The sequence below is a fragment of the Cibotium barometz genome, chromosome 12, assembly GCF_041138505.1.
Source record: "Cibotium barometz isolate CiBa-2024 chromosome 12, ASM4113850v1, whole genome shotgun sequence".
Lineage (NCBI taxonomy): Eukaryota > Viridiplantae > Streptophyta > Polypodiopsida > Cyatheales > Cibotiaceae > Cibotium > Cibotium barometz.
Genome location: NC_141057.1, coordinates 42,669,433 through 42,684,456, shown reverse-complemented (window position 1 = coordinate 42,684,456; position 15,024 = coordinate 42,669,433). Strand labels below are relative to the sequence as shown.

The window sequence follows — 15,024 nt, the reverse complement described above, 5'->3', positions numbered from 1 at the left end:
TGGTGTTAAATAATCATACCATGAACTAGACCCTATCAAAAGCACCTCTTTTGGCAATGTGTTTTCAAGCCACCTATGAGGGCCAAAATTAACCAATGGTTTGTGGAGTCTAAAGAAAATCCCTAATCTATTGAAAACATAGAAGGATGCAAAAATAAACTCACATCATGAATAAATTCATGGTCCTTGTTGAGGCCTTTTCATTCATGATTGCATTGAGCACCCTTACATCAACCTCGGAAACCAAATTAGATCTTTGAGATCTAAAGTGTATAGATAATCCACTTTCAAATCTACAAGAGAGAAGTTGAAGACATCATTACAATGTAAACAATCACAAATAAGAATAGTATCAATAATGAAAATTAGATGAGATAGAAACTAAGTTATTAACACTTACCTTTCTCGTATGACCCCAACACCATTTTCAATGTTTTTAGAAGATTCGAAGTGAATCCCACCGTTAGAGATTATCAATATAAGTGGTATGGTAACACTCAAGGAAGGAGAGTCACTAATAGTCACATGAGGCTTAGAGCCAATAGTCCATTATATCTAAAGATGAAAAGAACAAAGATGCCAGTAAGATACACTCACTAACAAAAAAGGTGTAAGTCTCATCAAAGGTTTAAAAAACAAACACCAAACCTTAGTTATTTTGCACATTTGAGTTGAGAGAGTTGCCTCTTCCTTTTGTGATTCTAGAGCAGTTTGATGGGAGTTTCCTCACCATACCTTCTTCGTTTTTCTTTCTTTAAGGGTGTTATTAAAGGACCATGTTCATCTCTTGTACAATGATTTTTCTACAAAAGTAGAGAGGCCAACTATTTGAAGAATGTCGTGACCAAGAGAGATCATGTTTGAGAAAAAGGCTATAGCATTTACAAACTGGAGTGGAAGATTGATTATCACCATTATCTTTACTATCTTCCATCACTTGGACTTCTTGTGATTGATCCCTCTATACGATACATCACTTCTAAAGAAAGAGCACATTACGGGGGAAAAAAGTAACTTAAGCATGATAGAAACAAGTTAATAAGAAGTTTATGGAGTTTTACTTACATGTGCATCGTAACCTTCATCAATCCTTCGTTGAATATCTCGAATATGCTCCTCTTTTTGTGTCAATATATGCATCCATTGCCCCCATTAGCTCCCTTTCGAGAAAGACATCACAAGGCCCCTTTGCCAACTTTTCCAAGTCCGTCTTCCAAGTTCGTCATAGTATCCCACTCCTTGTGCTTTGCTCTCTTTTGCTCTCCTTCAAAATTTTCCTTGTTTTGCTTGAACTTATATTCCGCATTGGTGAAGCGAGCTCGAGATTGCTTCTTGTACCTTGATGATCTTAAAGCACTATGATTGAGCAAACTTGGGGGTTGACCCACTTTTCACAATGGAATGTTGTGCATAATGCCATGGACCTCATTAAGATGGTTCATCGTGTCCGTCCTCTTCTTGTGGCAAATGTTTTTTGCCCAAAAATCAGCATTGGCTAAACATTGTCAAGCTACTCTACCGTCGGCAAGCTTGACATCTTCATACTACAAAATCGCATCCGCCATAGGTGAACTGAAGCAAAAAAATAAATCAAGAAGTTTGATAAATGGCCTAATGATTTCTCTATAAAAAGAAGGTTCGTCAAAATCATCAAAACCATAGGCTCAAATCAAGGAAACGATTAGCCACCTGCACTTCTATTCTTTTATTAAATATTCACATCAACAAGTTTAAATCATCAAGGGGAATGATTAGCCACTTGTGTTGCTGCCAAGTGCTTAACAAAAATAGCTAGCCTTATTCACCTTCAGTTTCGCTCATGAGAGAGAGAGAGAGAGAGAGAGAGAGACTGCAAATCCACCCTTTCCTATGTAGTGAACATTTTGGATGTATGGATGCAAATCCACCCTTTCCTATGTAGGGAACATTTTGGATGCACGAGCTAAGTTGTGGCTATGTATCGTTTTGGTCTAATGTATGAAGGAATTATGAAAAACCCACAAGCTTTTTGTGATGAGTGGCTCTCAAATACTTATTTGAATGTAATTTATCTTTGACAAGACTTCTCTATGATCGAGAGGTAGGCTCGAGGGGTGGATATAATGAGAAGTGAACTACGGATGAACTAAGGGAAAACTAGAAGTGAACTAAGGGAAAACTAGAAGTGAACTAAGAGTGAACTATGGTATGCCTGGGAATGTATGTTTGATGGAGGGATAGAGGGGTGGATATAATAAAAAACCAACTAGGGGTGAAATAAGAGTGACCTAGGGTAAGCCTAGGAATATACAATGACTAAGAGGTAGGCTTGATGGGGCGATATAATCAGAAGTGAACTAAGGGAAAACTAGAAGTGAACTAAGATTGGACTTTGGTATGCCTAGGAATGTAAGGAAAACTATAATTAGAGGTGAACTAGGGGTGAACTAAGAGTGAACTAGAAGTGAACTAAGAGTAATCTCGTGGTGGGTTGGGAAGACCCTATCTCAATTTTCTCTTCAGATGTAGCATGCAACTCTAGCTTCTTTCCATGTCCAATCCTTATTTGAGTCACATTTGCTTGTATTTGGCGAATGCTTCCTCTCATAAGTATTTCTTTCACTTTGGGTGCAAGAGTTTTCATAAGAATTTCCTTTCAAGTGTTGAGTTGGTGCATGAAGGTAATTTTTTAAGAAGAATCACTATGCTCTAGTTCTCCTTAAATCTTGGAAAGCATGTCTCTCACTTCGTTGACACAAACCATGACTTTACTATTATCCACACTGCAACTTGAGGTTGCCACATTGTTCTCCATAGCACTTTCAACATCCTGTACATGATCTACCTTTGTGTCCTCTATATCCTTACCATGTGCATTATCCACAATTGTAAGAATGGGACACAAGTGTGGAAAGTGCTTCTCTATGATTAGACGTAGTGCATCATGAAGATCATGTAGATTACTTGATCAACAGGATAGGATTGCTCATAATGTAATCTTTCTTTTGACATAGACATCTTTGCCACATGTCATGAGCTAACCACATTAAACAAATCCTCCATGCAACACTCAATGACATTTGGATATATTGGTATCCTCACGTGTGCGAGGGATATGTCCTTCATGAAGAGGATGCAATGAAATGGAAGCATTTTTTGTGTTATTAAAATATTGTACTCTTACCTTGAATGGGCAACCACTTTGACCTCCTAAGTCTCTTTTTGGTTCCTCTCCTATGTGGTTCCCTACCTCTATGTCATGCATAATCAACGACTACCTTGCATTGGCCATGGTTCTTAATGGAGCAAACCATAACTAGCCTTACTTTGTGCTCAATCATAATCTCGATCAAAGCTTGATCCACATGTGATATATTTACACTTCTTTCACACTTAAGAAGTAGAGTAGTGTTGTTTTTGGGAAGTGGTTGAGATACTTTGCAACTTTTGGACCACCTTCCACATTCACAAACATTGAGAAGGTCCTTCACATATGCGCTAGGAATTCCCTTCTTTTTAATGTCCACATACCATGTTGACTTAATATTTGAAGAGTATCATTTATCCCTAGATGACATGTTCCATCTCCCATTGTGTGACATTCTTGCACAATGCTTTCCCACTCCTCTATGTAGGAGATCTTCAATTTTGGCGGTGAACTTAAGCAAAGATAATAAGAACGATCTTCATTTTGCTCCAAGCACATGTTGTCTTTCATTTTCCTCCATCTCTTTGAATCAAGCATGCCTCTAGTGTCACACAACTTTAAAGCCTCCAAGGTTATTAAGCTGCTATTTTGGATCCACACCATTAAGTCATTACTTTTTTTATCAAAAGAGTAGAATGTGGGAGAAACATACTAATGTAGATTAAGTGGAGAGAAGATTCTTTGTTTTCTTAGTTGTTCTACGCTCATAATGGTGACTTGAGGTTGATCTTCATCTCTTTTAGGGTCGCTTGTTTCATAGGAGCTTGAGTCATCACTTTCATGGTTGCTTGTTTCGTAGGAGCTTGAGTCATCACTTTCATGGTTTCTTGTTTCATAGGTGCTCGAACCATCATCTAAATCAACCTCTGACCACACAAAGTGACTTATGTAGTCTCAAGGCACTCCATCCCTTCTATTAAAAATAACATCAAACAAGAGGATCATTACTAGAGGTGATGAGAAAGCAAGGCAAGAACATGAATATAAAAAACCCTTCCAAAATGTAGCTAAGAATAAATCTACCTATATGATAAATAAGGACCCTAATAGGAGTGGGAATATTAAAGGAGTTTGGAATCCCAGATTACTCCGTGTTTACCCCTAGTTTACTTTATAGCCAGGTACCTCCTAGTTCACTCTTAGATCACCCTTAGTTTACTTAATATGCATGGATTTCTAGAAATCTCTTAGTTCACTCTTAATATGCATGGATTATAAGAAATCTATTAGTTCACTCTTAGTTTACATGTAGTTTACTTACATAGTTTGCCCTAAGTTTACTATAGTATTTATCATGGGATTGAGTTCATACCTTAGTGTCTCTTGATTGTGTGATGCATAGGCATGTCCAAACCTTTTATAAAGACCCTATGTTAGTTACAAACTTTAAGGCTCCTCTATAAATTCTCCTCTCAAATCAATTATACCGTTGCAATCTTCCTAAAAGTTTGTGCAACCCCTAGTTTTGTCGGATAACTTTGTTCTTACTTCACCCTTCGTTCACTCTTCCCCTAATTCACCTATAGTTCACCTATGAAAGCACCGACCTATCGCACATGTATTGATCCTCAACACATGGATATGCATGTACCTAGCTCCAAGAATCAACATGCACACTCAACACATGGATATGCATGTACCTAGCTCCAAGAATCAACATGCACATACTTTAATATGAATGTGGTCTTTTCTGTATTTCGGTATGGGTGTTGTATTTTATGGGGTCGTATCACCTTGTGGAGAATTTTGTATGCTTTGATAATGCCCTATGCATAACTTCTACCATGTTCTTTAAACTTTTCAAGTTGATCTTCAAAAATATGAGCATGTTCCTAGCTTGCCAAATGGTTTCCAATGTTTCAAACCTTTACAAGCTCGATGTTCCAAGGGGGAACTCCAAATGGCTTCCAATGTTCCAAACCTTTACAAGGTCAATGATTTGGGGGAACCCCATTCATCCAAAATCCATTGAGTCTAAGATAGATTTAACTTATAGGATGTCTGAAACCAAGAAAACATGGATTTTCATATATATATATATATATATATATATATATATATATATATATATATATATATATATATATATATATATATATATATATATATACACACACATGAACAAATAGATAGATATACATGAACAAATACAAGACCAAAAACAATGTCTCGTGATCTCCCTTGGTGTGAACGTCTCATGGTCTCGATGTTGTGAATGCTACATCTAGGGAAAAGGCTTGCTCCTATTTCTCTTACTTTTAATGAAATGAGCTAAAGTAATTATCCTCCATTTTTTAAAAGGTTCTTCTCAATATTTCCTTACAATCTAGCTATAATCACATAATGAGCAACCTTTGATCAATCTACCTACAATCACATAATGAGCATATAATAATCTAAAGGATCCATTCAAGGTGGAAATTTTCTTTTTCCCTCTCTAGTCCTGTGGTCATCTCCACTTTTCTTCATTTCAAGGAGAAAATTTAGGATTACCATTTTTCTTTTTCCCTCTCTAGTCCTATGGTCATCTCCACTTTTCTCCATTTCAAGGAGAAATTTTAGGATTACCAATGGTAAAAAGTTAAGTAGAAGCACTCTAACAAGCCAAATTTTGATTGGGTGCCTCTTCTCACTGATGAAGCACGGTTGTCCAAAACTTGGTTGAGTTGATGAAAGACAAATTTAAAGGAAAGAAACATAATACTCATTGATTGGAGTTTACATGGTTTAGGTTCATGAGGAGTTTACACTCTAACTCTCATATAGGGGTGATCACTAGAGCCAATAAAGGCAATAAATCTTGAAAGCTTAATTTGAATAGTAAAATGATTATCCTCCTGGTTAGTGCCCATAGTTGGTGTTTATACCTCCTACCTTTACATGCTGTCACTTATTTATGTCCCCCCATACTTGGGCATCCCCCAAGCCCATATCCTTGGCCCCATTACTATAGATGGGCCATAAGCACTTTCTTACAAACCATCCCCATCCATAGGTTTTGTCCTTGAAACCTTGCATTAATTTGATAATCCACATGGGTAGGATCTCCAATCATAAGTGCTTGGGAACTAATCATCCAAAAGTGAATAAATGAATGGCATATACAATTCAATTGTGAGAGCATCATTATACTTTGCAAAGCATGGTTATAAATTGTGCCATTTTGCCAACAAAACAGTATAAAACTTGCTCTCCCAAGATAGTGCCTCAAGTCCACCCCTTCTATTTGACTCATTAAATGTATCCAAAACATCCTTATGACCTTCCAAAATTGTGGCTTCTTAACATGAGGCTCCTTAATTGGGTAAACCCTTCCATTTGATGAGGGATTCCACTAAAGAATGGTTAACACCATTTCTCTACTACCCAACACTCTTTTTGACACATATTCCACCATGCCTTCCTCATTTATGGGAGGCAACTCATCTTGAATTTCCACTATTGGCCCAACATCTTTCAGTGGAGAGACATAGAATACATCATGTATATGTGTAGATGCCAGTAACGTCAGCTTGTAAGCCCCTTATCTCACTCTTCTCTCCACTTTGCATGGACCATAATATCTATGAGCCAATTTAGTGTTGGTAGTGTTAAAAGACATGATGAGCGCTTGATCACAAAGAGATGATGTGCAATCAATTATGAATTATTAACACTAACACAAGCTATCATAAATGTGCTAAACACATAAACAAGCTACACAAGTATAAATCGATTAGTATTAGTGTTGGTTTGTAAGTAGATTAAGATTTCTTCTCTTTTCAGGGTTTGGCATTCGTCTTTGTATACAAAATTTGCATTAGCTTTTTTAGATAGAGAGAGAGAGAGAGAGAGAGAGAGAGAGAGAGAGAGAGAGAGAGAGAGAGAGAGAGAGAGAGAGAGAGAGAGAGAGAGAGAGAGAGAGAGAGAGAGAGAGAAACAGATTGACGTAAGTTGCACATTCATCCCCTTCTTGTGACCTACATAGCAGAAGCAACTCTTCACTCTCTAGGCAATCAACTGCACAGAGTAGTAGCTCTCGGCGGCCACGTTTCTTTCTAAGTAGTTTTCGACAAATAACACAGCTCGATCAAACATCAAGCAAGAGAGGAAATCTTCTCCAATCTAAACTAAAGTACTTGTAGGCCAACCAGTAGTATAGCAGTGTGGTGACCTTCTCTAGCATAGCTCTAGTAGAACAACTTGAGTAAAGTAAGGTGCATTAAACGACAGCCTTAAGAGAGAAAAGAAAGCGGCATCCCCACAGGTGGCGATGTCTTCTTTGTTGAGCATGCTATGAGTAGAAGAAACTAAGTAGATCAAGGTTGGGAAATAGCACACATAAGCAGCATTTGTAGCTCTTAGATGACAAGCAGCTTGAGTAGTGCAGGCAACACGCAACAAAGCAAAGTGTAACTAGCCTACAGAGAGCAACAAGTGTAGCAAGCAGTGACACTATAACAACCAAGCAACCGGCATTATCATGTTTCCATAGAAGAACATACAAGCTTGAATAGAGGCTGCCATTTCCATTAGTGTGCACTGCGGTACAAAGAAGATAAGGTTACTAAAAAATCCTAAGGGTTAATAAACCTTATCCTCCATTAAAGTCTGTTCACATGGGCAATGGGCCTTTTAGGCAAAATTCTTATGTGCATCATGTATGACAACACCATGTCCTTCATGGAATTTGACACCGACATGGGCACTATCACCATCAACATGTGTGCTAGCACAAGCATAACCAATGCAATCTTCATAGATAATTTTTTTTCAACAAAAATTTGTAACCTTTGTAAGTGCGGCCAATATGAGCACGCGAGAGTGTGTGAAATGAAAAATAAATTCCTTATAAAAATCTCGCAACCAAATGAGTATGCAAGCGCATGTGTGTATAAACAAAACAAGAGTACATTTACATCAAATCTAAGCATGCCTAAAGCACAAGTGCATGAGATGATCGCACTTCAAAGCACGACATCCAAACATAATGCATCAAAGGCACATAACAAAATAAAAAACAATGTATCCTACAACAATGAACTTCAAGTCCACACCAAGGGAGGTATCAAAGAGCGAATAAGAGCAATGACCAAGAGCCAAGAAGTATCCAAGAATGCAAAGAAGAACAAGGATAAGACATCGACATGAAGCATGAAGTCAGCAAGGAATCTTCACCAAGCAAAAGCAAGAAGACATATAATGATGTACTTGGATCATTCTAATGTAAGAGATTTATGTGAGTTTTTAGTTAATTATTATAATTATCTTTCTATTAGTTCAATCTCACCTTGTGTATTATCTTATCACTATGGTTAATCGTGTCTCTCATTTGTTTTGATCAACCATGAGCCCAACCATGCTTGACTTTTCAACAACACTAAGAAGATTTAGGTTGGATGCGGAATTTGTCACCAGAAGAGAATTGCACCTCAGGCCACATGCCTCACCAATGGTTGTTGGCAAGGTGCTTAAAGAACACAAAGAACTATGCTTGTCATAGTGGATAAAACCCACTTCGTGAAATTAAGGTAGAACCGTTCAATTTATAATTGAGGAATAAGACATCGGATTGAACCCAAGGGAGCCATCGAGCCTCTTATTTGTGAGAATTATGAAGTGAAATTTTTTACTTAGAGGAATCATACTTAATTCCTACTGTGAGGTCTATTCCAGATAGCTCAATAGAATATAAAGAGTAGGCTAGCAACAAGGGACCCCTTAGTAAGCTACATGGCCGTCCCTTCGATGCCTACTAGAGAGGGGTCACTAAGTCCACTATAACACAATGCCCATGTCACCAACCATGCTTGCAAACCCTAACCCTAACCTTATCCTTTTACCTAGAAGTACATTGAACTTGGTAACATAAGCGATCATAGTGGGCTGCTTGGTTATGAGCCGAGAGAGAGAGAGAGAGAGAGAGAGAGAGAGAGAGAGAGAGAGAGAGAGAGAGTACGATATAAAGAGGATGACAACAACAAGGGACCTCTTAGTTACATGAGCGTCCCATGGATGCCCTACAAAAAGAGGGTGTTAGCAAGGCCACTATAAGAACACCACACCCATGTGTGCAAACCCTAACCTTAACCTTATCCTTTCACCAACAAGCCTCATCTCCGTCTAGCCTAGTTGCTCGTATCATGATATAAGTCAACGTACCAGGCTACTACCTTGTTGGCACTTGGTCGGACGCAATTGTGGGTGAGGAGTAGGTTTAATTTTTGATGGGCATCCTTGCTCTTCAAAATTGATGGGTTTGAAGAAATATATGAAGATTTTTTTAATATTTTAGTGTAATTTTAGATGGGCATTTTAAAAATTTACAAGCATTTTACAGCCAAAATGCTAGAAAATGGGCGTGACACCCATCAAAAAGGAACTATGGTGCGAGGAGGAATGTGAGGAGTCACATGTTGATCCTTTACATAAAAATGCAAGCTTCTTTTAGGGTAAACAATATGCTAGTTATCACTTAGTGTTGATAGCCCAAAAACAACTTGCTTTTTATAATCACACAACCAGGCCCAAACCACTATTATCGCATGAAAGTATATACGGATTTGAGAGAGGTGTGTATTCTACCCTAATATGGCCGTAGCCAAAATCTTCACGTAATCTCAAGGTAAACATAAATTTCAATTGGATTTTCCAAATTGAACTGTGAAAAATACTCAGAAGGAAGGTTTTTTCCTAAGACTATTATGTTGTCTTAAATTCTTGGATCAGGGGTCTTGCATAGTCAATTCTACTAGTTTTCACAATTTTTGCATAGCTAAATTTTACAATGTTTGCTATCTTTTTGCATAGTCGGCTTCGTCCCAAGCTCAATAGTGTGATTTAGCCATGGCTAATCTCGACTAGCTTTCCCCCCCTCTTGCTACTTTCGCTTCATATACAAGGCAATTTTTTGAAAAAAAAGCGTGAACTATATTAAAAGGATGAAAGTCAAAACAAGATACAATATTTCTTTTTCAAGAAGCATAACTTGCTGGTGGACAAATCAAGCTAACATATTTCTCACTTCCGTGAGGTTCAAGATGTATTTTTGTAATTCAAAATCTTTGAAAAGTAGATCTATTTCCTTTGAGACCACTTGGCTGTCTTCTTCCAGGTGTTCTTTGTGGATTTGATTGATTTTATCTTGAAACTCTTCTTGAGCTCTGTTCATTTGAATCAGTTCCTCCATCGCATTCTTTGTGTACTGTGTTTTACAGGCTTGCATACTGGCTTTGTGAAGAGTTCTCAACTACAAATTCAAACCATCTCTCAGACCAGGCATCATATTGAGAAACACATGATTAAAAATGTAGTTATTTCGGTTTATCCAAAAAGCAAAAAGCCCACAGATATTCAGCACGAATAGTGTTCCATAACTCTGCAGAACATTTAATTTGTTGACCTAAAAGAATCTCTACCCAAGTCAAATCCCATTGTTGGACCGGTGAGATACATTGATTCACAAATTTTAATGCATCTGGATTGTAGGCACACCCTATAAACAAGTGGGCAATTGTTTCCGGCTCCTTTTTACATCTTGGGCATAAACTATCTCCATAGCCAATATTGTATGCACGTGCGTTTGTCTAGAGCGCTTTATGCATGATCAACCAAAGCAGGCAATATTTCTTTGGTGGGATGATGGGCGACCAGATTTTCGAGAATTTTAAACCCCATTGTTTCCTGTCCCACAGCACGTTCCACCTATTGTTCAATTTGCAATGTAGCGGGGGATCCTGAGAGAAAGGGAGAGAAGGAATTGGAAGAAGGTTTCGTTTGGATTTCCAGGAGAAGGCCTTGTGCGACAGAGGGCCTTTAAGCTGGAGAAAAGCCACTCTATTATACAAGGCAATTTTGAACCTCCCTTAGTGTTTGCCATAGTTCTACCACATACAAATACCAAATAGACAATTGCACTTAAAGAACAGAATAAAAGGAGCAACCAACGAGAGAAATTCAACATACAAATAGGCAATTGCACTTAAAGAGCAGAAATAAAAGGAGCAGCAAAAGGACCTGAAAGACGAGCTGCTTTTTGCTTCACCCCAAGTACACACATTCTGCAAAATCACTCTTCTACTCCTTGAGTTAAGTAGGCTTGACTTTAGGTTCAAAAAACTAGAAGTATTAAAAGGAAAACCGCTTGGTTGGAACTTAACTTAAGGTTCAAAAAATAAAAGTATTGAAACGAACCAAATGTTTTTAAAATATATACTTTTCGAGCTATCAAAGGCCTCCCACACCACGCAAAAAGGGTCGCTTTGTCGAGCGCCACACGTGTGGACGGACAGGTCGATGTGAGAGACATCAAACTCCTTCTGCACCAGGAAAACGAAGGCAAGCAAAACGAAGGCTCCATTCGGGCGCATGGAAACGGCAACATTCTCCACTATAAACCATGGATTTCATGATTTTCTAGGGTTTTCAGGAAGAAGAAAAAGCTGCAGGAAAGCCTTGCCTCTCGCTCATGCAGGTGTGCAGAACATAAGAAGAAGCCGCCCCCTTGTTCAAGCAGGGTTTGCAGGTGGGCATGGCAGAACAAGAAGTGGGCCTCTGGCTAAGCTAGGGTTTTCAGCGAATCAGAACAGAAAGAATGGGCATCCGATCTGGATAGGGTTAGCTGATGGACATGGGAGAAGAAGAAAAAACGGGCGCCCGCTTCAATTATGGTTTGCCGAGAAATCTGTTAAGGGGGGCGGCCCTTTGTTGCAGCTAGGTTTTGCAGAGAGATTCAGTAGAAGTAACTGCCATCCGTTTTTCCTAGGGTTTCTGGAGAAATTCAACAGTTGGGATGGCCTACTATGGCTTGCAGATACACATAACAAACAGAAATGGCTGCCGCCCAAGGTAGAATTTACCGGTCCCCTAGCGTTTGCAGGTGGATGTAACAGAAGAAGCTGCACGCCTCTGGTTCTGCTAGGTTTTCTTAGTAGTTGCAGCAGAGAAAAAGGACCTCTACTTGCTGTAGGAGACAATGCCTGTACTGCAGGCAAAGGAGAGGAATTTGGCCACTCATCCTGGTCTGTCAGGCCACATCAATGGCTCCAATTGCCTTCACGGATCATGTCCATTGCATGCCGTGGCAGAAGTGGAGACTTTGCTGCCGACGAATTTGGGCCTTACCCATGGGATCCTTCATGGCACATCCCAGATAACAATGGTACTCACTCTCCTTAATTTTCTTCTGTGACAATGCATTTGAATTATGTTTCTTGTGGCTGGAGAAGGATAATGGGAAGGAAATATAGGTTAACTGTGGAACGAGTGGTGTTGATTGTTCATGGAATAGTTTACTTTTTTTTTTTTTTGGGGGGGGGGGGGTGGGTGTAGTGATGGGTGTGGTGTGCGCGGCTGGGGGCTCTATGTGTGCTCAGGTGGCACTTGCCCTTGGCAATATGATGAAATAATGTGGCTTTTTGTTGAGGTTATTTTACACTTAATGATTTAACGATGTTGGCTGGTTATGATTTATCTAGTAACTTTGGCATGCATAACCAGTACTTTTATAATTGCACTGTAGACTTGCTATGTCTTGAACAACATCAGGTTTTTTTCTTTTGGGCTCAAGATGTCGGTTGCCCTTGGTCATATGGTGAAGTAATGATACTTTCTGGAATTAATGTACGAGACCTAGCTAGGTGCTTTACCATCTCTGTGAGACTACTGTGATCTGGTTCCAAAATGGTGTTCTCCTTGCTTAAACATGGGGTATCGTCTGCTTTGGTTCAATGAGGTGCAGGAAAGTGTTTTGGCTTTAACAAGCTCCTCCCAAACCAATGCCCTATTCTTGACAATATTAAAGAAAGCTACTGTGTGCTTTACCATCTCTAGGAGACTACTGTGTGCATAGTGTGATCTGGTTCCAAAATGGTGTTCTCCTTGCTTAAACATCGGGTATAGTCTGATCTGGTTCAATGAGGTGCAGGAAAGTGTCTTGGCTTTAACAAGCTCCTTCCAAACCAATGCCTTATTCTTGACAATGTTAATGAAGGCTACTGTGTGCTTTACCATCTCTAGGAGACCACTGTGTGCATAGTGTGATCTGGTTCCAAAATGGTGTTCGCCTTGCTTAAACGTGGGGTATAGTCTGATCTGGTTCAATGAGGTGCGGGAAAGTGTTTTGGCTTTAACAAGCTCCTGCCCTATTCTTGACAATGTTAATGAAGGCTATTTCTGCCACGTGCCTCTAGCTACATATAGGAGTCGTATGCCTTTACATTATTTTTTCTTGGTTGCTTTTTGCTTAATTGGCCAAACCGTTTTTTATACTTATGACCTCTTGGGTCAAGCTACTTGTCATGAACCAATCAGTAGATGCTAGGGACAGCCAAGGAATTTCAGCCTGTAGGCAGTTGAGGTGTTTTCTTGAATAATAAAGACTCTGTCTGCACTTTTCTGAGCTGTTTTGGCCTGGCATTTGGATTCCATGGCAGAAATTGAGTGGATCCAGGAGGATATTGTCACTCTTTTCACAAGTGATGGCTTGGTCCAGATTGGAGGCTCCTTGATTCCCCATCAGTTATCCCCTACAGAGGTGTGTATCAGTATTAAGAGTTCACTTCAGTTGAGGCAGTGAATTATTTGGCTCACTTTTTGCAGCACATTGTTGTATTATGGTTCATTGGTTTTACTAAGATGAAAGTTTTTCCAGAGGAAACAATACCATGGAAAGGCACCTATCAGGTATCGACGTTTTAGAGAAGAGGACTACATGGATCCCAAGCAGGGCCTATGTCTTGGTGCCATTTTCAATATTGTTGCAACAAATGTAAGTGATTGATTGTCTTTGACTTTTCAGTCTATATGGAAAGAGTAAGGGCTGTGATTCTCACCTAAGCTCTACTGGTATGCAATGTTTTTGAGAGGTTTGTTCTCTTTCGTGCAGGGGCTTGATATGGGGCGAAGGTTCTGTGTTTTTGGATTCTGCAGGTCTATTGAGATGCTTAGTGATGTGGTTGAAGAAACTGTGTTGGAGCAGGGTGGAGAGGTAAGTGGCATGGGCTGTTAGCTTGTGTGCTTTCATGTAGGAGGACATTGAAAATATTGGGCCCTTTCATAAGGCTCGTGTATTCATGGGGTGTCACCGGCAGGTTGTACTTGCAGCAAAAGGCGATTCTGGAGGGTTGAATGAGAAGCTTTCAATGACAGTGGCAGTGCCTCTTCTCTGGGGTGTACCGCCAGCAGTTGATTCACTTAACTATGCCATTCGGTGTGGTGGCGGTATTGTTGAGAAGGTCTCTTGCCAATGGGAGTTTCTTTGAAGTGAAGCTGAGAACCCTGTGCAGCTTGGCATTTGATGTGCCCATGTTCTTGAGGTGGGTCCTGTTGTGTAAATTCTGTATATATCCATTCGATTGTACATACATTTATTGTAACATTTGCTGCCTTTGTCATTATTACATCTGACTATTCTCTTCCATTCTAGTGTCTTAGTAGACCTTATACTATCAAGCGTCGTGCTAGTAGAGTTGAGGATAAGCCTAGACTGGATGATGATTTTGTATACAAATGAATGCCCTTGTTCCTTGCATGTTGGAAGAAACAGTTTACACCAATGTTTTTTTAATTATGATAGAAATAAGCATTAACCCATCGAGTCCTCAGTCCAGGATCCTAAAAAATTAAATTATATTTGTCTACTAAGGCAGATATATCTTTATGCTCGACCTTGCAATCACTCTTGGGTGCTGTAGGCTCGAGGAGTTTTAGATAGTGATTTTATTTTTGTTATATGATTATACTTGTATCAAAATTGAAACACTATTATTTAGTGTAAATCTTCCCCAACAAGTATCTCGTGTCTGAGTTTTCATGATCCTTGTTTTTGCCCAATAAGACCGCGAACTTTGCATGTGTAG

At 39.2% G+C, this 15,024-nt stretch overlaps 1 protein-coding gene across 2 annotated transcripts; it reads left to right on the top strand.

Moving 5' to 3' along the window:
- Positions 1-11,400: 11,400 nt before the first annotated feature.
- Positions 11,401-14,585, top strand: LOC147633431 (uncharacterized). 2 transcript variants are annotated; one of them, XM_086806507.1, is made up of 5 exons: positions 11,401-12,326; positions 13,600-13,700; positions 13,818-13,934; positions 14,052-14,153; positions 14,270-14,585. In XM_086806507.1, exons 1-5 carry the CDS (start codon positions 11,534-11,536, stop codon positions 14,291-14,293), a joined length of 1,137 nt encoding a protein of 378 aa, XP_086662633.1. In that variant the 5' UTR covers positions 11,401-11,533; the 3' UTR covers positions 14,294-14,585. The 2 variants fall into 2 exon arrangements, with proteins under 2 accessions (XP_086662633.1, XP_086662632.1); XM_086806506.1 differs by having other exon boundaries at positions 11,402-12,326; positions 14,257-14,585.
- The last annotated feature ends 439 nt before the right edge of the window (positions 14,586-15,024 follow it).

Bases quoted from the DNA above. Each gene is read 5' to 3' on its own strand.
- LOC147633431 (XM_086806506.1), top strand. From the start codon at position 11,534: ATGGAAACGGCAACATTCTCCACTATAAACCATGGATTTCATGATTTT. The intron at 13,701-13,817 runs GTGTGTATCAGT...AAGTTTTTCCAG, and splicing joins ATCAGTTATCCCCTACAGAG to AGGAAACAATACCATGGAAA. The intron at 14,154-14,256 runs GTAAGTGGCATG...TGTCACCGGCAG, and splicing joins TGTTGGAGCAGGGTGGAGAG to GTTGTACTTGCAGCAAAAGG.